At 36.1% G+C, this 21,993-nt stretch overlaps 2 protein-coding genes across 3 annotated transcripts in view; one reads left to right on the top strand and one right to left on the bottom strand.

Moving 5' to 3' along the window:
• LOC128680275 (uncharacterized protein) overlaps positions 1 to 6,367 on the top strand; it is a 37,673-nt gene extending 31,306 nt beyond the window's left edge. For both annotated transcript variants that reach the window (XM_053763328.1, XM_053763327.1), the window contains exons 13-18: positions 1,197 to 1,288; positions 1,399 to 1,472; positions 1,939 to 2,111; positions 3,586 to 3,728; positions 4,405 to 4,486; positions 5,186 to 6,367. In XM_053763328.1, coding sequence (XP_053619303.1) covers positions 1,197 to 1,288; positions 1,399 to 1,472; positions 1,939 to 2,111; positions 3,586 to 3,728; positions 4,405 to 4,486; positions 5,186 to 5,188 — 567 coding nt within the window. In that variant the 3' untranslated portion in view covers positions 5,189 to 6,367. The remainder of the gene's footprint in view (positions 1 to 1,196; positions 1,289 to 1,398; positions 1,473 to 1,938; positions 2,112 to 3,585; positions 3,729 to 4,404; positions 4,487 to 5,185) is intronic.
• Positions 6,368 to 6,561: 194 nt separating this feature from the next.
• LOC128680274 (uncharacterized protein) lies at positions 6,562 to 21,719 on the bottom strand. Its single transcript, XM_053763326.1, has 12 exons — positions 21,292 to 21,719; positions 19,723 to 20,398; positions 19,199 to 19,387; positions 18,611 to 18,728; positions 17,770 to 17,958; positions 16,719 to 16,859; positions 16,056 to 16,192; positions 15,438 to 15,577; positions 13,976 to 14,126; positions 13,222 to 13,361; positions 12,503 to 12,607; positions 6,562 to 12,013 (listed from the first exon to the last, which is right to left on the bottom strand). The coding sequence occupies exons 1-12, from the start codon at positions 21,500 to 21,502 to the stop codon at positions 11,424 to 11,426; spliced, it is 2,787 nt and encodes a 928-aa protein (XP_053619301.1). The 5' UTR covers positions 21,503 to 21,719; the 3' UTR covers positions 6,562 to 11,423.
• Between the last annotated feature and the right edge of the window lie 274 nt (positions 21,720 to 21,993).

Below are 21,993 nucleotides of genomic sequence, written 5' to 3'. Positions count from 1 at the left end.
GTTCCGATCTACAATTTATTAAACAGTAAAAGGTTACGTGCATCTGCACTCGACGCGCGAGCTTCATAGTTCTTCCTAAGTCGCGAACAAAATACGGATCGACAGCGATAACAGTTGAAGGAGCGCGTCATTTTAATAAACTACCTTCACATGATAAAAATGTTGAATTGCTCGCCATATTTAAAAAAATGCTGGCCAAACACATAATCTTAAATATACCTATCTAAATGTTACCTGATAAGGTGTGAGTGAATTATTGTACTTGACTTGATATCTGCTACCTAGTAATGAATAATTATGTTATGTTTTTTATACAAGCTAAAAAATACTTTATTGTGTAACTTTTAGCCAACGAACGAATATATAATATTGTAAAATTAATTTAAGTTTTCATGTAAGTGACAAATTGTCTTAATAATAATAAATGTCTTTAAACCTAAACCTGAACAATGATGAAGAGTATGTTTACCGCTTTTTATCTCGAAAATTGCTTCAAATTCTCGAAAATTTCGAGATAAAAAGCTGAAAATGAAAATTTTCAGCTTTTTATCTCGAAAATTGTATTAAGTCCCATACAATCTTTTGATGGGGTTGAGGGTTAATATTCAAAACAATCTGAAACACGTATTTATTCATTTATTGTAAACAACTAAAATCCAAATTTTCAAGTCACTAACTTCAACGGTGTAGAACTTTCATATAAAAGAATTTCACCCCTTTCACCCCCTTCGGCGTGGAATTTCCAAGAATCCTCTCTTAGTGCTCATCTACACTTCCCAGGGAACTTATATGCCCAATTTCAGCTTCCTACAATAGTTTCGGCTGTTTCCATCATGACCCGACCGTGGATCGAACCCGGGACCTCTCGGTTCAGGGGCAAGCACTTTACCACTGCGCCACCGAGATCGTCACCTTATTTATTTTTATATTCGTTTCTTGTTATTTTTTACATTTACAGTTTTTCTTACCATTTGGGTATAGACCTCCTCCAGTCTACACTATTCCTCTCTATCTTGGGCCTTACGCAACCAATCTTTTCCTGCTAGGGCTAATATATCGTCTGACCAACGAGTTTAAGCTTCCCTGAGTTACTTCTTCCACTAGGCCCTTTCCAAATAGTCGTTGGGGCTGTCCATCGTTTGTCTTTGTATCGTGCTACATGACTGAGTTATAATATCCAAATAAAATGTTTACAGCGCGCCAAATCTCCATCGCCCGAACTGTACCACGAGCCGAGCGTCGTGCGCAGCGACGAGAGACATTGCGACACCGAATTGGCTGCCGATAGGTGACTATAACACCTTTATCTGAATATAATAAAATGTGGCGTGTGGTTCCGCCCTAGAATAGGACCACTTCATGTCTTCCCGTGGATGTAATGTAAATAAAATGTTACAGACACACGGCGTCCCGCATGATCTCCGTGTTCCGACAGATGGAGACACAACTCAACAGACAAGATGAGAATCAAGGTAACATTTTCACCTTTTATATAATTTAATAGGATAAAATTAACATTACACATAAGAAACTTAAAATATAGATTATTATAAAAATACGTACAAAGGTGCTACTTATTTCAAATGAAATCTGTTCCAGTAGACACGTGAAATCAATTAAATTAACACTAGATGTTGCCTAGGGCTTTGCTCCCGTGGGAATTTGGAGATAAAATATAGCCTATAGCAATCTTGTTTAATGTAACCTTTCTAATAGTGAAAGAATTTTTGAAATCGGTTCGGTAGTTTCAGCGATTACCCACTTCAAACATAAAAACTCACAAACGCTTACCTCTTTATAATAATAGTATAATATTGCATCTATATGTCAATGTAAAATTGTAGTAAATACCTTTGTCATCTCAAATTTATTGTTTTTATCCGAGCGAAGCCGGGACGGGGCGTTAGTTTAATATAGACATGTCCCCCCCCCCCCCAGGCCCGAAGCCCCTGAAGCGCTTCACCCCCCCTCCCCCAGGGGAACACAACCACCAGGGACACTCGTCATCTGAAGAAGATTACAGCGAAGAATCTGACTACGAGGAAGATAGCGAGGAAGAACGCAGGAGAGTGTATCTCGAGGCGCGACAGAGGGATGAAGCTTTAAAACAGGTAAATTTTATTATTTACTTACTATTATTAATTGGCTACTTTCCAAACATTCAAATCAGATAATTGTTCTAATGTCAAAAACAAAACTTTATATGGAGCTTGTGTGATAGTAATGTATTGTGAACTCACGGATTTTTTACATTTATAATATACTTTGATGAGACCGATAAAATAAGTAAATCTCGTAGTTAATTAAACTGATCAATTAAAGTGACATTTAAACATAGATACATTTTGTAGATACGTTATTATGTACAGTAGCGCCATCTACTTTATAAAGCTCCATTGACTGTCAGACTTTGTGACCAAATAATAAATAAATAAACAGATATAATAATAAATATATTAGGACAAATCACACAGATTGAGCTAGCCCCAAAGTAAGTTCGAGACTTGTATTATGGGATACTAACTCAACAATACTATATTTTATAACATATACATATAGATAAACATCCAAGACCCGGGCCAATCAGAAAAAGATCATTTTCCATCATGACCCGACCGGGGATCGAACCCGGGACCTCACTTTACCACTGCGCCACCGAGACGTCAACTCAACCAGAAATGAAAAACAAAATCCATATACCGACACTATTATTCGTATATTTGTTTTGCGCGACTTTTTAAAACATACAGTGCATATTTTATGATTCCTGTGTGTCACGGGTAAACACCGAAGTGCGGTTACTCTTAGGTTTAGCTGGTTAAACCTGGTTACGCCAAAGTGTAGCCCACTTAATGGCGTTCGGATAGACCTAGGTACAGTCAACAGCACACCAAGTTATCCTGCATGAACCTCTATAGAACAGTAATAGCGACGAGTTTGCAATGAATTTGGGTGGGTTGATGTACTATTGATTGTACAGCCTGTCTTATTTATTTATTTATTTAAACTTTATTTACCAAAATGGTACAAAGGACAGATTTAATGCTAAAAATAGAACCCGGGACCTCTTGGTTCAGAGGCAAGCACTTTACCACTGCGCCAGCGACCTCGGTGTGGTTTGTCCTAATATATTTATTTATTTATATTTGATAGTGAGAAGTGAAATGCATATTACTGTTGCCGCTCGACAATCGACTATCGAGACCGTGTCTGCAGTTGACAGAATTAATCTACATCGAAATCAAGTTTCGCAGAAAAAAATATTGTATCTCAAGTTACTTACCGTAACTTCATAACTTAACTTAATTATGTCAAGCAGAACTGAATTTATCGATTATTTTAATTCAAGCCAATCTAGATTTTTCGACGAAACGTGTTTTCGATGTAGAGTGATTCCGTGAATTGTGGACACCCCAGTTTAAGAAAAGGCAATACTATCGATTCCAAAATGTTTATTGGCATTAATATTGCAATCAGTTATCTTAGCACTAGCCACACTGTTCATAGTTTTGTACAATACGAACCATTGCAAAACGAGGAGGATCTACTATCGATAGCATGCGATGTAATGTAAACCGTGCGCAGGCGCAGCAGCTGGCGCGCACGAAGAGTTTCCGCTCGCGCTTCGAGAACTGGTCGGAGAGTGAGCCGCGCGCCCGCGACGCGCGCGACCTCGCGGACTGGGACCTCGGGGGGGACGGGGACTCGCAGCTCGAGACTGCCAAGAGGTGACGCCTCTGTTTTATAAAGACTTCGAGTCAAATTATACTTTTTCTCATGTGTCAAAGACAAAAAAATATATAGGGCTTTTGTAACAGTGGGCATAAGTGACGTCACGAATGTTGGTGCCTGGGGCTTGTGTGACAGTGGGCACAAGTGACGTCACGAATGTTGGTGCCTGGGGCTTGTGTGACAGTGGGCACAAGTGACGTCACCAGTGTTGGTGCCTGGGGCTTCTGTGACAGTGGGCACAAGTGACGTCACGAGTGTTGGTGCCTGGGGCTTGTGTGACAGTGGGCACAAGTGACGTCACGAGTGTTGGTGCCTGGGGCTTGTGTGACGTCACCAGTGTTGGTGCCTGGGGCTTGTGTGACGTCACCAGTGTTGGTGCCTGGGGCTTGTGTGACGTCACCAGTGTTGGTGCCTGGGTCTTGTGTGACAGTGGGCACAAGTGACGTCACCAGTGTTGGTGCCTGGGGCTTATGTGACAGTGGGCACAAGTGACGTCACGAGTGTTGGTGCCTGGGGCTTGTGTGACAGTAGGCGCAAGTGACGTCACGAGTGTTGGTGCCTGGGGCTTGTGTGACGTCACGAGTATTGGTGCCTGGGGCTTGTGTGACAGTGGGCACAAGTGACGTCAAAAAACATTTTAATCTCGTCAACAATCATCAACTTTGTTTGCAGCCTCCGCGAGAAGTTCGAGAACATGAAGGTGCAGTCAAACTCTGTCACAAAGACTTTCGCGCCCAAAGTTAATAGATTTGTGGTGAGTTTTCATACGTTTCACAAGTATAGAGATATCATTGTTATTCCATAAACAATAAGTTTTTTTTACAGAAATATCGTTTTTGACACAAGCTTTTATTGTTTAGAGAGAGATTCAATGTGTGACAAAAATATAATGTCCGTGCAGTAAACCTTTGAGGAGTTCCCACATCTGGAGCCATTACTGGGTGCACCATCAGGTCATGCTTATCATTATTATGCATTGTCATCCAAACTAAACGTGTGTACAAAAATTCAGCTCAATCAATTGAAGATATCTGCTTCAAACTTGAGTTGCAAGATTACACCCGAAGAATAGGAACATCTTAGTTACATTGAAAGTTAAATAAAAGCTTGTAAAAAAAGTATTACAAATTATTATAACAAATTTATTTTAAAATGTTTAAATATTATTTTAAAGGGCGCGATCTACTCCGATTTTTAATTGCACGCAATTATGACATTTCACAAATGTTGCCAACATTGAAACTGTCTCACCATAAATTAAAAACGTTTGAGCTAATTAAAAAATAACCTATAATTAAACTTTTGGTAACAATATAATCTTTATTCAACTCATCTCAATAGCCCTGTGAACATTTCAACTTTTGATAATCGTTATTCATCTCATCGCAACAGCGCTGTAAACATTTCCATACAAAATAAGTACAATTTGTTAATTTTTTATTTTTTTTTCCAGTGACCGTCGCGTGGTAACCATCGAGTGACCCTCTATTGCCAAAGTAACCCTATACAGGTTTAGAAATCAACGTAACCTGCCTTTATAATTAATTTGTAGTTAGTCTATGGTTGTATCCCTATTTTTGACGAAAACTCGTAAATATATAGGAAAATATTTATTTCTAATTTGTGTAGGACTGATAAGTGATGCATTTTAATGTGCCTTAGTAAGTGCAATTGAGCTATTTTATTATATAACAAATAATACTCGAGAAATCTAAAAAAAATATTTCTATCAAAAATTGTACCCTATTAATACTTAGATATTGTCAGAATTTCTTTAAATTTTTCGTAATAAGAGTATGATGTAATCGATGTCAAAAAATATGTTTACATTAAATAAGGAAGTTTACAAAAGATAATAAAGGTGCTAAGATCTTAATATTCATCGAGATATAATTTATACCTTTACGAATTCATTACAACTAGTGTGTCAACTATCGATAGCGTTTCGATAGACTATCGATAGTTTGAGAAAAAATCAATAGTATCCACAGCGATCGATAGCCAGTTTTGGTGATTGCACCATAATAGCGATTGTGTGGCCTTTTTCAATTAAAACTATCGACAGTTCGGCAACGCTAATTACAACGATAACTATTGATGCCAAATCTTGCTTATTCATGGTTCGATTACACTTTAGCGTTAGTTAAGTGGCAAGTGATCAAGTCAAGTCAATAGTCTTGTCAATTTTTCATAACCCTAATATGTTTGTGCCATTATCACTGCATTATTTTAGACAATATTTTATTTATATATTCACATCTAAATTAATTGTAATATGTAACAATATATACCTGTATTGATTGTATTTCAGTCAAATTTTAGCCATTTTAAAACTCTTGCCTTGCATAATATTATAGGATATATACTAAATATGTTATTGCACATAACAAAATGTAATTTAAAATACATACTTAAATGTTTTAAATTACAGCATGCCATGACTTTTGTTATTTTGGATTATTCGCGAAAGAAATGTTCATTTGTATAAAACTTGCTTTGGTTTATACACATGTTCATTAATTGTGATTTTTATTATCCGACTGAATATCAACTATTTATTGTTTGTACTTAAAACCGTTTTGTCAATATTTTGTATACCTGCGGTATAAGATATTAATTAAAGTTTAAAAAATTATTTTTTTGTTTTATTCATTAACTACTACATATTCACACGGATGAAAATATTTCTTTCAATAAAATGAATAAAATAACATTGAAACGGTGCATTGAATGTGAAAACGCAATAAATTAATGAAAAAAAATATATAACAAAGTGTTTGTTAGTTATCGTGGGATGTGAAAGGATAATGGAAAAATAAAAGAAAGCCATCATTTTCTATTTATATGTAATCTAATTAATATTTTCAAAAAAAAATATAGGAAACGAACAATAAATTAACCACCTAAACATAAATACGATAAATATATCAATCACAACAGTGACCGGGGAGGCCCCGGCTTGAGACCGAGCAATTACGCTAAATTTGACAACTACCCTTTAAAAAAAAAAATCTGGTTTATTTATATTTAGACAGAGAAAACTATAGACCTTCGTTTCATTCATACAAAAAAACGTTAACGCTCGTCTTTCAGTTTTCTCGCAATGTTAGTATCGCTCATCTGAGTTCCTTCAGCCGTTTAGCATGGATGCAAGGATACATTTTCTTTTCCACTTCGTGCATAAGGTCATCTAAACATTTAATTTTCGGGTAATTGGTATTATGCTAATTCAATGGATCTAGTCTAGAAATGTATACATGGTACTAATTTCAATAAATGAAGGTAGTTTTACATTATGTTGACTTCAGTCATCGGTTATTAACATTTTCTCTCTTCTTTTTGACTTAACTTTTTAATCTAAAGTACAATCAGCAACGAATATACTGATTTTTTTTAGCCATATGTAATATTCATGCAGCGAACATGCCATATGTAATATTTGTATACTTTCATACAAATAAAGACATACTTTAGGATTATTTTCATACAAATATTTAGGTGGAGTTTCGGTTTTAATGCTTACACTAAAATACACATTACAAAATTTTCATTTGGGAACTCGTCGGCCGCAAAATATAGCCGCCATATTTTCAGTTAATATTGTTCCCAGGGATTCTTTTTAATCTTTTATAAACTTATCTAACGTTAAAAATATGATACGAAAATTTATATACGGACTGAAAACATAGATTTCTTGCACTTTTTGCACTTTTTTTCGAATATCTACGCAAATTTTGTAGATTTTGTATGGGAGGTCAATCTTTTTCCATGCTCATTCGCGATAGATTTATATCGCGATACTTTTGAAAATCTAACAACACGCAATATTATTATAAAACTTGCTCTTATTTAATGTTCTCAATATATAAGTCAGTTTGTATGAGACTTGAAACAAGTGTGGGTTTGAATTTCACACACTAAAGAAAGTTTTCGCAGTGAGAGGCAGCAATCAAATTAACTGTCGTCTTGTCACAATCACAATGCCGCACTGTCATTGGTTGACTGCGTTTCACTGCGAAATGATTGATGTCAAAGTGGATCGAAAATGATAGATTTTCGTTGCTGATAGTACAGAATTTTCATTTACTTTCACAGAAGTTATCCTACTTCTGCATAAGTAAATAAAATTACATTATTTCATCAGTTTTTATGATAAGAAAGTACCGCTTTGGTGAGAAAATAACGAACATGATACACAGTTTCTCATAGAGTATTTTGCATTGCATTATTACTGAAAAAAAAAAATTAAAAGTTTATTTCTTGTTCATAAACTGTATATTTATTACAGGAAAGGCAAAAGACCATTATTTTTCGATAATAATGCAATATAAAGCCAACTTGCATGTCTGGCGGGGTTTAAAAAACCTACAGAGAAACTAAATAATTAGGTTTGGTGAAGTCGTCGCTACTGTTGAACAAATTTGACCTTGAAAATTTTCAACACCATCAAGTACAGATTATTAATTCCTTAAATCGCGTATCCACCGCACAATAGTCTATTGTTTGACATTGACAATCCTTGGGTTACATTTAACCCTTAAACATGCAAGTGGGCTAAATAAAATTTTGGCAAGAGGTTATGCTATTTTTTAAAAACAATAATACTGTAACTATTAGTTTGAGAGCTATTGCATTCACTAGACGAAAATTATAACAGGTATATATTTATATGATGCAAGTTGTGGATATGTTTCGATGATAAAACAACTTTAAAATTCTCTTCACATTGTTTTGTTAAAAGATTTTTCCATAATAACTCATTTTTCATATACGAATTTTTTCAACATCATACGAAATCTTATCATAAAGGTTTTCAGCTAAACATGTGTACTACTGGGATATAATAAAATTTCCAAGTTAATAACAAAATCTCAGTTCTAAGTCTCACAAGAAACACGACTTCATTTCCACATTTAAAACAACATTTATTAAACTTTTATGAACTCTTTTTGTCATTAGTGTTTTTATAATAGCGATCGCCCTCAGTCTCACGATTGCTGCCATTTGTTCGACCATAGACAGAGAAAAGTAGACTTAGTAAATTTTTTTCTCGCTCACCCAAGATAATTGCTTATGGGAAATACGCGAGAAGAAACGGGACCGAGTGTCAGTATCTTACGTCCCTCACCGTGTGCGCTTTTACAAGCCCCAATTTGTCGCTTAGTATGAGATGGGCCGGACAATGTTCTATTTCAATTAGGTATGCTAGTTTTATTTGTCTTTGTGAGCAACGGCTGCATGAACTATGTAAGCATCACTCTACATTAGTAATAATGAAGACGAATGAAACATTGACGTCAATGTTTCATGCGTTTTATAAAAACTCTAATTACAAAAAAGCGTTGTTATTTTAAATCTCAATGATACCAATAAGAGTCTTAATAATACGGTTCGTGATCCATTTACATGTGGTGTGATTTAACAAGGTTAACTGACACTAAACGATTTAACAAATTCGCCGATAGGGGCGCTGGCGTCCAACATAAACAAAGTTTGCGTTGTCATTTTTTAATGTTAGCCTTACTGACAAAACTTCACTAACCAATTAAGGTACGTTTTTCTTACAAGTCCTAACATGTAAACAACGTTCGCTGTACTTATAGTTTTTAAGTAATTTAAGAGATATTCATGGGCCTAATTAGTGTTACCTACATAGTCTACTGCATAATTTGTATGTGATAGGTTTTTTACAAATCCATAGTAGTTGTTCAGATGAAGTTTGAGAGATTTGCATTTTTTTTAATACAAACTTATTTATTCCATCTGTGATTTATGATAGCTACTATAGACAAGATAGAATAAAGGACTCTGACCTGTTTTTTTTAAGTTCTATTTCCAATGAATGATTTCAACAAAAGAATAACTTATGAAATTGTTTAGTAACAGTTAATTTTATTAAATCGTAATATTCGGCACAAACGAAAGACCATACAAATCAATTTTATTCTTTACGTAGACAATTTAAAAAAAACAATGCCGCATAATGTAAAGAATACATCCTTTGATCATGACCACAAATTCAATAAATTAAAATAAAAAATCACAAAATGTTAAGAATATCCTTAACTAGTCCTATCAGAATATATAGTTTTTTTTTAAACCTTAGTGCAATTTTTAGAAATATGTGTGAATATTAATTTATTCTTCTTATTAAAATTTATTTTATTATAATATTCTTCGTCTTCGTTAAACTCTTTCCAATCACATTCGCGACGCAGTTTTAGACATCTTAAGAAAAATAGAAGTATTTTTTTTAGTATGGAAAATGATTCAGTAGTTATCTCACCAAATACATATTTCACAATGAAAGTAATACAATTCTTTGAATTGTTTTTTTCATGAAAAATTTTCATAAAAAACATTTATTAACTTCTTGACTTGGAAACATTTACTTTCAAGTTTTTAAATGAAAAGAAAAGATTAAATTAAAAACGATTTTATTTAAAACTTTTCTATAATCAAGTGATTTATCTTTATTATTTTTTAAATACAAACAAGTTGGTACTCCATAGTACCTTCGGAAACACTGTTTTCATTCAGTTATTTTCAAAAAATATGGAATTCTAAATTATACGACATTAAATCTTATTAATCTCATATAATTGTGGATTCCATATGTTTTGTAAATTACAGATAAACATATTATCCTTGGACAGTTTAATTAGAATTAATTTAGCTTGATTTTTAAGTATTTACTAACCATTATTTTTTGCCACTAAATCCAGCGAAAAACACAATATACAGAGATCACTGAAAAAAATATGATTAAGATTTTATTCAATAAAAAAAAAACACTGGCGGTCCAAAACTGCGCTTTTTACCATCGACACTAGCCTCTGTGAGACCGACTACAATATTTACAAAATTACCCTAAGGTACTAACTTGGGGGGGGTCAAAATGAAGGGATGCTGAGGAGAAGGTCACTGGAATCAGGTACGTGGGATCCCTAATTGCGATTCATAAGACAACGAAGACGATCTTCGATTCTAACCCCTCGTTCGCATGGGCGTCAAAAATACTCTCAACTTAGACGGAACATTATAACGTACCGAAATTGTAACATTATATTGGTTTTGCAAAATTAGTTATTCAAAATACCGCACAGTGCTCAAAATGTGATGAAAAATATTCACAATAAAGGTCATAGCGAACTTCAACCGTACCGTTTCACCAGTGATGATAATGTTCATTGAAAACTGAGCTTTAAAATGTCTTCTGTAGACATATTTTACATTGACAAAAATTAGCAGAATGCTCGCTGACAGCTCTCGTCGTAGCGTTGCGGTAGAAGTGTGATCTTATGAAATATCGTTCCATATTTTGTATGTGATATATTTCAACGCTTTTTAACTCACGTCGAAAAATCGCTCGTGCGAACGAAGGAGAACACTGGCGTGTGATTTACATGAAAATAAGGAGGAAGAATCTGAAAATTTTTGAACGATAGACGAAAAAGTATGTTTTCAATCGGCTTTTAACAGGCATTAAAATGTTACTTTTCATCAAACAGAATATAGATGTAACAAATAAATCAATTTGAGTAGACATTTTTACACTTCATCTACAACAGAAAAATTCCATTTAAATCACACAACAATGATTGTAAAGCAAGACCAATCAAAAATCTTTACCATATAGTCCAGGATCCAGTCTCCGACAGCAACATTTCACTTCACACATTCACTCACACTTAGTCCGGGGGCCGTTGGATCACTTCCTGCGGTAACTTAACACTGTCAACGGGCTTCTCAGTTTTAGTACTGTCCTTAAGTTTCTCATATTTATCCGAGCTTCTGTGTTCTTTCCTGTGTTCTCTCGGTCTGTCCGATTTGTGTGACTTGTGGGAGTGGGACGAAGAATGTCTTCTATGATGGTCATGTTTATCCGACCGTTCTGTCCTGTGTTTCTCATCTTTATGCCTATGATGGTTCTTATCGACTTTCTCTGATTTTGAATCTGTCTTTTCTTTAATTCTGTCTTTCTCACTTCTATTTTCATGTTTATCTTTATGCTCTGATCGTTCGGTTTTGATTTCCTTCTCTGATTTAATCTCCTTTTCGATTTTGACTTCTTTTACATCGTTCTTCTGTTCTTTTGCGTCAGTTTTGTCTTTATCCAGTTTGAATTCAGGCTTCCTCTCCTTTTTTTCTTCCACTTTCTGGACCTCTATGCTTTTTCGAGAGTTTTGTATTTTGAGTGGCGTTTTCTCTTTGAACTTAGCACTGAGTGCCCTCATCTCTATCACTCCGGTTTTGAGTTTTGTAGACGATTTTTTTGTTTCTGCGAAAGAGTTTATATATTACAAATTAATTTCTTGAGAAAAATATTAGTTTCTTGATGAAAACTTTTTACATTTCATTGTAAATCACTTGATGGCAGTTTGCGATGAAGCAATAAGTGGCTCAGTTCTGGCAAGAAAATATTTAATAAATAATAGAGCATGTATATTTGCCATCGACAGGGAAATAAGTAGTAAATTAATCAAATTATATATCAATTTAATTCTATCTGATAGATACGAGAGACTGTCGCATTAATAATATAAGTATAGAAGGGAAATAAGTAGTAAATTAATCAAATTATATATCAATTTAATTCTATCTGATAGATACGAGAGACTGTCGCATTAATAATATAAGTATAGAAGGGAAATAAGTAGTAAATTAATCAAATTATATATCAATTTAATTCTATCTGATAGATACGAGAGACTGTCGCATTAATAATATAAGTATAGATTTATGTTATGTACAGATATGAGTTATCTACCTGTCTCATGATCCACGATGACCGGTTGTGGGTCGGCGGGCCTCTCGTCCGCGGGTGAGGAAGCCTCCGACGACGGGTAATACTGCTTCAAGCGCAGATGCCACGCTGGGGAATGAGGAAGAATTTATTTATTCATATGTTTATGTACATACTAGTTGCGCCTCGGGGCTCTCCGTGGGAATTTCGGTATAAAAAGTACCCTATGTAATGTGTACCCGTGTACCAAATTTCATAACAATCCGTCTAGTAGACTTTGCGTGAAAGAGAAACAAACATACACAAAAAGATCCTCACAAACTTTCGCATTTAAAATATTAGTATTGACGACCTCGGTGGCGCAGTGGTAAAGTGCTTGCAACTGAACCGAGAGGTCCTGGGTTCGATCCCCGGTCGGGTCATGATGGAAAATGATCTTTTTCCGATTAGTCCGGATCTTGAATGTTTATCTATATATGTATTTGTTATAAAATATAGTATCATTGTGTGTGTTACGGAACACAAGTCTCGAACTTACTTTGGGGCTAGCTCAATCTGTGTGATTTGTCCTAATATATTTATTTATATATTATTTATATAAATATTACAGGGAATAGTGTACAGTAGAAATAGTATGGCTGGCAAAGTACACTGAAGCCTTGTCAAAAATTTAGAAAAAAATATAGTATGCGATCACTGTTGTCAGATTTCGTTCAAGTCGCCTAAAGGCATCTGTTACTTACCGACTGAAGTGACAGCAGACACTGTCCTAAACTGGTGTATAATATTTCTCGGCAGAAAGTAGATGTCGTCCGAGCAGAGCGGTAACCGTGAATACCGCACCCCTTCGCGACGCAGTTGGTTAAGCTTAGCTTCTTCCAACCTGAAATAAATACAATGCAATATATACTCTTTATTACACTAAGTAATAATATAAAAAGACCAAACACAACACAAATAAAACGTAAACAAATGGGTGGAGATAAAACGAATTACTATTTTATTTACTTCTGTAACATTTTTTGATTAATAATAGGCTATTTTTCATATAGTAAAAACAGAGCCTTTTTTTCTAATGTTAAAAACAAAAATGTGTATCAAAAAGCATTTCGAACAAAACAAAAATCAAAACAGAAATCATAACAAAAATAATTATATCGCATAATTAATAAAGGTGATAATTAATTTTTTACTCAATTTTCTCTCGTGGGTTTACTAGAAATTTCTTAAAATATAGTTAGTACCATTGTACAAGTCCACCACTGTACCATTGTACAGTCAATAGCAAATCAACTTACTCAAATTCATTGCAAACTCGCCGCTATAAGCGCGCAATAGAGCTTCATGCAGGGTAACTTGATGTGCTGTTGACTGTACCTAGTTAGTTTTCTTTCCCATTTGTAAGTTTTATATTTACACTTTTTTTTTTGTAATGTACGTAACATTACGAAAACACCCTATATTTTAAAACTTCACGCCCACAAGTCAAGCACTCACCACGTGACGCACTGCGAGATGGGCGGCTCGTAGAGGTCCAGCTGCAGCAGTTGCACCAGCTTGTTGAAGTCCCCCGCGTGGAAAGCAACCACGTCCTTCGTGATGCGACCGCGATCAGATTCGTCGCCGCAGTGAATAGCTTTTAGGACACCTAGGGGGGCAATAACAATTGGTCAAAATTAAGACCTCCATTAGGCACTTATTCACGTGAAATTTCAAAATAAATAGTATTTGAAAATACTATTTAGACAAGTTTTAATGTAGTTGGCAACAAATGGCCCAGGTTAGAGATCTTTGGAAGACTAAAAGCCTTTGCCCAGCAGTGGGACACAAAAAACTAAAAAAAGTATTCACAAAAAGCTAAGAATTACTTGCATTTCGAAACGACCACTGCTGAGAAGAAATGCTGAAATAAACTTTTTTGAAAGGTGTTGGACAATTATTGTTTTTTTTTAGTAGTATAAAAGTAGTACATGGTCAAAAAGTATACAATTTTGTATAATGGAAAAATCAGATTTTCTGGTAAACGGTGGGACCTAGCTATATAGATTTATTTAGCCAATGTAAGCACTAATTTTTAAAAACTGAATTAACCCGCGACTTGGTCATCGTAGAATAGTTCTGACAGTATATATTTTTTGTGATTTACGTGTTAAATCCCACCCATGCCAGATTACTAATTTCTAAGACCAATATATTTTTGTGATAACTGTATTCTAGCCAATTCATGTAGTCTTCGCTCGTTTTTACAACAAGATTTTCATACAAACTTTCATCCCCTAATATTGTCTTTTTTAAAATAAAAGAGTAGCCTATGTTTTGAAAGGGGGTCTTTAACTATATGCCAAAGTTCATCAATTCGGAAAAAGCAACTGACACTTTTTTCAAAAAGCAATGTTTTTACATTTTTTGCCATTGCCATTTGCCTGTAACGGACGTTGTCTCATTAACAGAATCTTTCTAAACGCTTTAGTTTTAGATATAAAAAGTTGAAAATTATAGTAACTGCAAGCACGCGGTTTAGCCGTGAAAGCGGAAAAGACAGACTTTCGCATTTTATAATAAGCATGGAGTACTTCTATATTGGTATTTTTATTATAGTTATATATTATTTGTATTATATTTATACATATATTGGTCATTGAATAGTATATATAGATATAGATAGATAAACTTTTTATTGCACCATTCACAAAGGAGTACAGTTACAACAAGATATTCAAACATAATGAGTGCAAAGGCGGACTTATCGCTAATGCAATTTCTTCCAGCCAACCTTTGGATGGAAAGAGACACAAGTAAACTAAGAGGGTGCAGTAAACTTAACAGTACTAAATAAATTAGACGAAAAAAAAATTAAAATAAAAAGATATAGAAGAAATATATAAACATACAGACAAGCGTAAGTGTTGTTGTTATAGAACAAGAGAGTTTACTTGGTTCCTGAAAGATGAGAACCTACCGACGGCGGCGGTGGTGATGCGGTCGAGCCCGTGGCCCACGTGGTCCGCGTGCGCCCGCGTGCGGTCCTCGAACAGGAACTCCCGCGCCTCGCTGTAGCGCGGCAGGTATTGCAGGTTGCGGAGCTCGTTTATACCCGTTCTGGGAGACACACACAAAACTAACAATATTTGCCCGTCCAAATCATAAGAGAACTAGTGGGGCCCGCACTTAGGGTCTTTATTGCCGTTGTCCGAATCTCGTATTTCATATTTTAAAAAAAAAATCTAATTTGCGATTCTACACATCTTAACTCTATGTAATAGCCAAGCAATACGAGACAGTACAGTAGCGTTATGTAGCGGAATCGAACATAGAGTTAACATTTTATAGAAACGACATTAAAACTAAAAAAAGATATTTTTTTTGTATTTATTACGTTTAGACAAAAGTCGTAGAACAAAAGATATTAGTCTCTTATGCTTAATACCTTATGCTCCTTTGAAAGTTTTTGCGTTAGATACCTACTGGTATATACAGGATTACTATCCTGTATAGCTATAATATTAGCGTAATGATTTAATATACAAACATGGACCCGGAAAACACTTTTTATGGTCAATCTTTTGAAAAACATTACCTTCTCTTTTTGATGGGACTCTTGCCCAACTCAGCCGTGGGGACCAGTTGCTCCCCGGGCCTGATCCACAGTATGGGGCCGTCGTTTGACTCCTGCGGCTCCATCTCCACCGCGGACATAGGGCCCCATGGCATCGTCTGTGGAAATAACATATTATGAAACGGGCGTGGTAATATATGTATATAGCCGTCCACTGTAAATGGTTACATTGCTATACAAACTCATGTGGCATGAGTAGGGTTCGCAAAATTTGTCCCATTCGCAACTCGTCCCTTTCGCAAATCGTCTCATTTTCGACTCGTCCAAATCGCAATTTGTCCCATTCTCAACTCGTCCTATTCTCAATTTTTTTTTTTTCGCAACTATATAAATGGGGCGAGCTGAGAACAAGAAGAGTTTTGAATGTGTGACGACGAGATGCAAGTAGTTTGTAGCTTTTGTTAATATAATTTAATTTAGAATATGACTTGAAAGAGTTGCCTGTGAAGGCCTAATTTCTTAATAAATGATTTGATTTTGATTTGAGTTTGCGAACGAAACACCCAGCGAAAATAATAATCAATCATCGCTTGATGCACCATCACGGCCGTTAACGAGTGCGGGCACAAGTAAAAATGACAGAGAGAGAGAGAGGAGAGAGAAAGGTCCACCACTTCCACTCACCATGTTGAGGAAAGGGCACTGATGCAGCATCTGCAGCATGTCGGGGAAGTAGCCGCCGACCTCCTCGTGCACGGTGCCCACCAGCGATATCTGGTGCAGCGGCCCGCAGCGGAACGTGCCTGCGGAGTACGACTGCTGGACCTGCACGAGACCACGCTTTTCTAATTATGTGTTCGGTGGCGCAGTGGTAAAGTGCTTGCCTCTGAACCCAGAGGTCCCGAGTTCGATCCCCGGTCGGGTCACGATGCGTAGCGGTAAACGGGATGGAACACGTAAGAGAGGGATGGGAAACGAACATGTGAATGGGATATGATACGTAACTGTACTGCTATACTTGGTACTGGTGCTATTATAAACTTGACCTGCTGGTACTATAATACACTTGACCTGCAGGTGCTATACACTTGACCCACTATGCTATAATACACTATGACCTGCAGGTGCTATAATACACTATGACCTGCAGGTGCTATAATACACTATGACCTGCAGGTGCTATACACTTGACCCACTATGCTATAATACACTATGACCTGCAGGTGCTATAATACACTGTGACCTGCAGGTGCTTTAATATACTATGACCTGCAGGTGCTATAATACACTATGACCTGCAGGTGCTATAATATACTATGACCTGCAGGTGCTATAATATACTATGACCTGCAGGTGCTATAATACACTGTGACCTGCAGGTGCTATAATACACTGTGACCTGCAGGTGCTATAATACACTGTGACCTGCAGGTGCTATAATATACTATGACCTGCAGGTGCTATAATACACTATGACCTGCAGGTGCTATAATACACTGTGACCTGCAGGTGCTATAATACACTGTGACCTGCAGGTGCTATAATACACTGTGACCTGCAGGTGCTATAATATACTATGACCTGCAGGTGCTATAATACACTATGACCTGCAGGTGCTATAATATACTATGACCTGCAGGTGCTATAATACATTATGACCTGCAGGTGCTATAATATACAATGACCTGCAGGTGCTATAATACACTATGAGCTGCAGGTGCTATAATACACTGACCTGCTGGTAGTATCTGCTGACGGTGGTGGTCTCGATGTCGGAAGCCCTGGCCAGCACCCCCGCCTTCACGGGCAGGTTGGGGTGCTGCGTGGACAGGTACTGCAGTAAGCACGGTAATCGTGCCGCTGCCCCTCGCACTACGCCGCATACGAAGTGTGCCCAGCCATCAGCGTCTTCCGAGAACACCAGCTGAGAGTGAAAATATTATAAATAAATAAATATATTAGGACAAATTGAGCTAGCCCCAAAGTAAGTTCGAGACTTGTGTTATGGGATACTAACTCAACAATACAAATACATATATAGATAAACATCCAAGACCCGGGCCAATCAGAAAAAGATCATATTCCATCATGACCCGACCGGGGATAGAACCCGGGACCTCTCGGTTCAGAGGCAAGCAATTTACCACTGCGCCACCAAGGTCATCATTATGTCGATGCTATAGTTATTTATTATCCAGCTTTCGCCCACGTCAATATTTCTTGGGAACCATCAGGCTTCTCAAAGTTTTAACTAGTATAATAGCAGTATTCTTTACCACAATTCTTGTTTCTAGTGTCTGCTATTGGAACGTGATTTTATGAACGTTAGCAAAATAGACACTCAGGGTTAGAACTAAAAGAATTAAATGCTTAAATGCATGTCTATATTTTTAGTTTCATATTTAAGGTTTACTGTGTATAACTACTGGTAGTACTACTACACAAATAATTATCTATTTTCTTAAAATCATCATAAGATGTTGAATATTTTGAATATTCTAATTGGCTCTAAACATAAAATCAGATATATATCAATATTATAAATGAAGTATATAAAATGTATAGAATATGTTTACCTTCAAAAACTCTTTGGCCAGAGACTCTTGTTGGTGTACGCTGAGCATGTCAACATCTCTCTGGTTAAGGTACACTACGCTCGCTCCACCGTTGGGATGGGTATCCACGCGCATTAGACTATGGACAAATGTAAAAATATATTAATTACAGACTAGGCTAGGCTTCTTTCCAGTGGGAATATTGGATTTTTTTTTTCAAAAACTCAATTGACGCTAGGTTTAATTCAACGAGCGACAAAAAAAAGAATGTCCATGCAGAAAATTATTGAGAAGTTTCTCTCCTCATTGGGGGCCCATATAAGTAGTATTCCTCAAAGCTACAAACTACTAGTATTTTAGAACGAACACCGATGTGAAGAAATGTCGAAAGAAATTAAATTAAACAGTTGTTTAGGCCATAACTAAGGATATCAATGATAATTCGACTGTAAATCGGTTTACTCTTCAGAATAAAGTGAAATAAATAATCTGTCAGGCGCGAGCGCAGACTCGCTAACTTTCGCAGACATCGCGCAGAAACGCCAACCAATGGTGTTGGTCCATATGTATTTTATTTAATAATTGATACTTTGGCACTATAACACTCACCGGTGATATTTGAGCCCTTTAATCGCAGGGTTCTCAACCAGGGAGGGACCCCAGGCGTTGGACGGCGCGGACGCGGACGCGGGTCGGTCGCGACGGCACTGCACGCCGATGGAGCACCGCTTGATGCGCGCGCGGCGGCGGCAGTGGTGGCAGGAGGACGACGACGAGTGCCGAGACGAGTGCGATGATCTGAGGATTCAAAATTACTGATGAAGTCTTACAGTAGGCTATTTTCTTAAATATAAAATATGTAGCATGTCCTTGGGGAAAAGAGACAGCATGTGGACACGTGTTTGTATGTTTCGTGATAGACTTTGGTCTGAGAAACTGAAGACAATGACTGGACCAATGATTCCAAAGAAATGTATTATAGTTATACATCCTTCTTCCATTTTGGGTCACATTAGTAATCATCCACTATTAATTTTGGCACTTACAAACTTGAACATAAACCCATTTACTTTTAGATTTCAAAATCAGTAAAAGATGTAAGGTGCATGAACAAAATTTAATAATAAACTCACCTGTCCCTTTCACGGTCTTTATCCTTCTCCCTGTCTCTTTCTCTCTCAATTTTCACTTTCTCCTCCTTAACCTTTTCTGGCTCCAATTTCTCAGATTTAACATTCGTCATTATAGCCGGCACATGCAACATATTCTCTTGTTTTATCTTAAACGGCAATTCCAAATTACCGTAACACGGCAACTCCCTTCTCGGAGTAGACTGGAATCGAATAGCCCGCATCGTCATACTGAAATGAGTTCCAGGTTTCCTCATATTAGAGTTATCAAGCAAAACATTGGACCGTGTCACTCTTGGATATTTGTATCGGAACATTGATTGTTGCAGATGTGTGTTGATGATACGGAGTTGCCTTGAAACTGATGAGAAGATCCGTTTAGTGATGTCATCGTGAGGTACTTTTTTGTTCAACTGTGTCTGTCTCCATGATGCATTGATGCTTCCGAACAAGTCTTGACTCACAGGGTCTTGAAATACATCAGACAGGTTGAAGAGCAGGGGGTTTTGACGTGGAGGATTCTTCTTCATGACATGAAGGTTCAGCATGGTAGCATCACCATACCCTCCAGAGTCGAATACTGGCCATATTTTACTTAGTTTAGCTGGCTTTCCACTTTCTCCCCACAGACAAAGGTCTCTTGACGAAGTGGAATCTTCACTGCATTTGCGCTTTTTACCTGAGAACAGAAGGATTTCAGCTGAATAAAAATAAATAATTCAAGTACCTAACTACATTGAATGAATTTTACATTTTTGATAAATAAAAACATGACAAATCTATCCCATATCTTTTTTTGCCATTTAGCTAGGGAACCCTAAAAGTGTTTCATTGCACCCCCAGAATAATTAGAATATACAATGAATTAATTAATTACCTAAGTTGATAGATCATCTGCATGATTTACAGATATCCAGAAATAATATACCTATAGCTTACTTGTTATAAAGTCAGAAGTGTTTTGTTTTTTATTTATACATATTATTAGAATTGTCTTTAGAATGTTCAACGCAGACTGATACAGACACAAGACTAAATGATTAATTTTACTACAATTGTATTATATATTGTTATCTCTGTTTAAAGTTTTGTCACATTTCTACTAAGTTAAATAATGCAAAAAATAGTGACAAAATTACAAGTCCAAACTAATAAAGATGAATCTGCTCCGAAGTTATTAGGAACACCATAGTAGACACCAGCATTAGTGAAGAATGTGATTTTTTTAATTTGAATGTTGTTATAGCGCTTGCAAATAATAGAAAGTATAACTCATGCAAGGTCATTATGTGATGCAATTAGAACTGAATTAGTATAGAATATATATGTGTAATAGTATGTTATTAACATCCCATAACAACATTTCAGCTTCAAAAGATCAGGAACAAAAGTCTCCTGTGTGGGATATGTTTATAAACAGCTATGACCTCCATATTCATGATGTAACTAACAATTTGATAGGTTAACAGTTTTCCCACCAAAAGTCTAGTGTATTATACACTTTATTTATCCTCATTACGCGTAAGACCCATGTTGTAATACCTGTATATATAGGTATAGGAAGATGATTACCTTTTGATTCCGATGATTGTAAAAGTTTCGCATTGGATGACACACTTGGATCGTATCCCAATTTCGAAAGTCTTTTGTAGTCATGAGTCACTCTGCGACGTTTGGTGGCCTCGCCGGCATCAGCTTCGCCGATGGGGCTGCAGTAATCGTCTACAAAATCCCGATTTTCCCCTACTTTTACATTTGATTGTAGAGATTCACTTGACGCCATTGTTACAAAGCGAACAAGGAAATCACGGTTAAGTAGATAACGGTATTTCTTCAATGAAACATCGACGGCACTAGCAAATTTTATGTTCACAACGCGATAAACTTCTTTTATCACTTAAAATGATTAGAAACACATTGATTCAGAATAAAAAACAACTTGCGACGCCATTTCTTGATACCTTACTTTTTTAATGCAAATTGTTTTTTAGAAATCGGTCATTACTACGAGGCAAAGACATTATTCCTGTGGGTTATATCAAAAAAATACTAAATCAACCTGTGAAAAGATAACGAACTAAAAATACTTGCTACTTTTTAAATTACTTATACAAAACGAAATTAATTCATTAATATAAATTAAAATTATGGAATAAAATCGAATAATATTTTACAGTAGTGACATCTGTAACAAAATCGTGAACACTAATGAAACGAAATAAGCCTTTTTTGAGTTTTTTCATCATTAAAACAGATGTCGCTGATCGTTTCCAT

This window comes from Plodia interpunctella, chromosome 23 (genome assembly GCF_027563975.2).
Source record: "Plodia interpunctella isolate USDA-ARS_2022_Savannah chromosome 23, ilPloInte3.2, whole genome shotgun sequence".
Taxonomy (NCBI): domain Eukaryota; kingdom Metazoa; phylum Arthropoda; class Insecta; order Lepidoptera; family Pyralidae; genus Plodia; species Plodia interpunctella.
The sequence above is the reverse complement of the archived record's forward strand: the minus strand, read 5'-3'. Positions and strand labels throughout refer to the sequence as shown.

Excerpts from the sequence above, each read along its gene's own strand:
- LOC128680274 (XM_053763326.1), bottom strand. The coding sequence starts at position 21,502 with ATGGCGTCAAGTGAATCTCTACAATCAAATGTAAAAGTAGGGGAAAAT. Across the intron at positions 15,578-16,055 it reads AGTCCCATCAAAAAGAGAAG|AACGGGTATAAACGAGCTCC; the intron begins GTAATGTTTTTC and ends TGTGTCTCCCAG. Across the intron at positions 12,014-12,502 it reads CATCGTGGATCATGAGACAG|AAACAAAAAAATCGTCTACA; the intron begins GTAGATAACTCA and ends ACTCTTTCGCAG.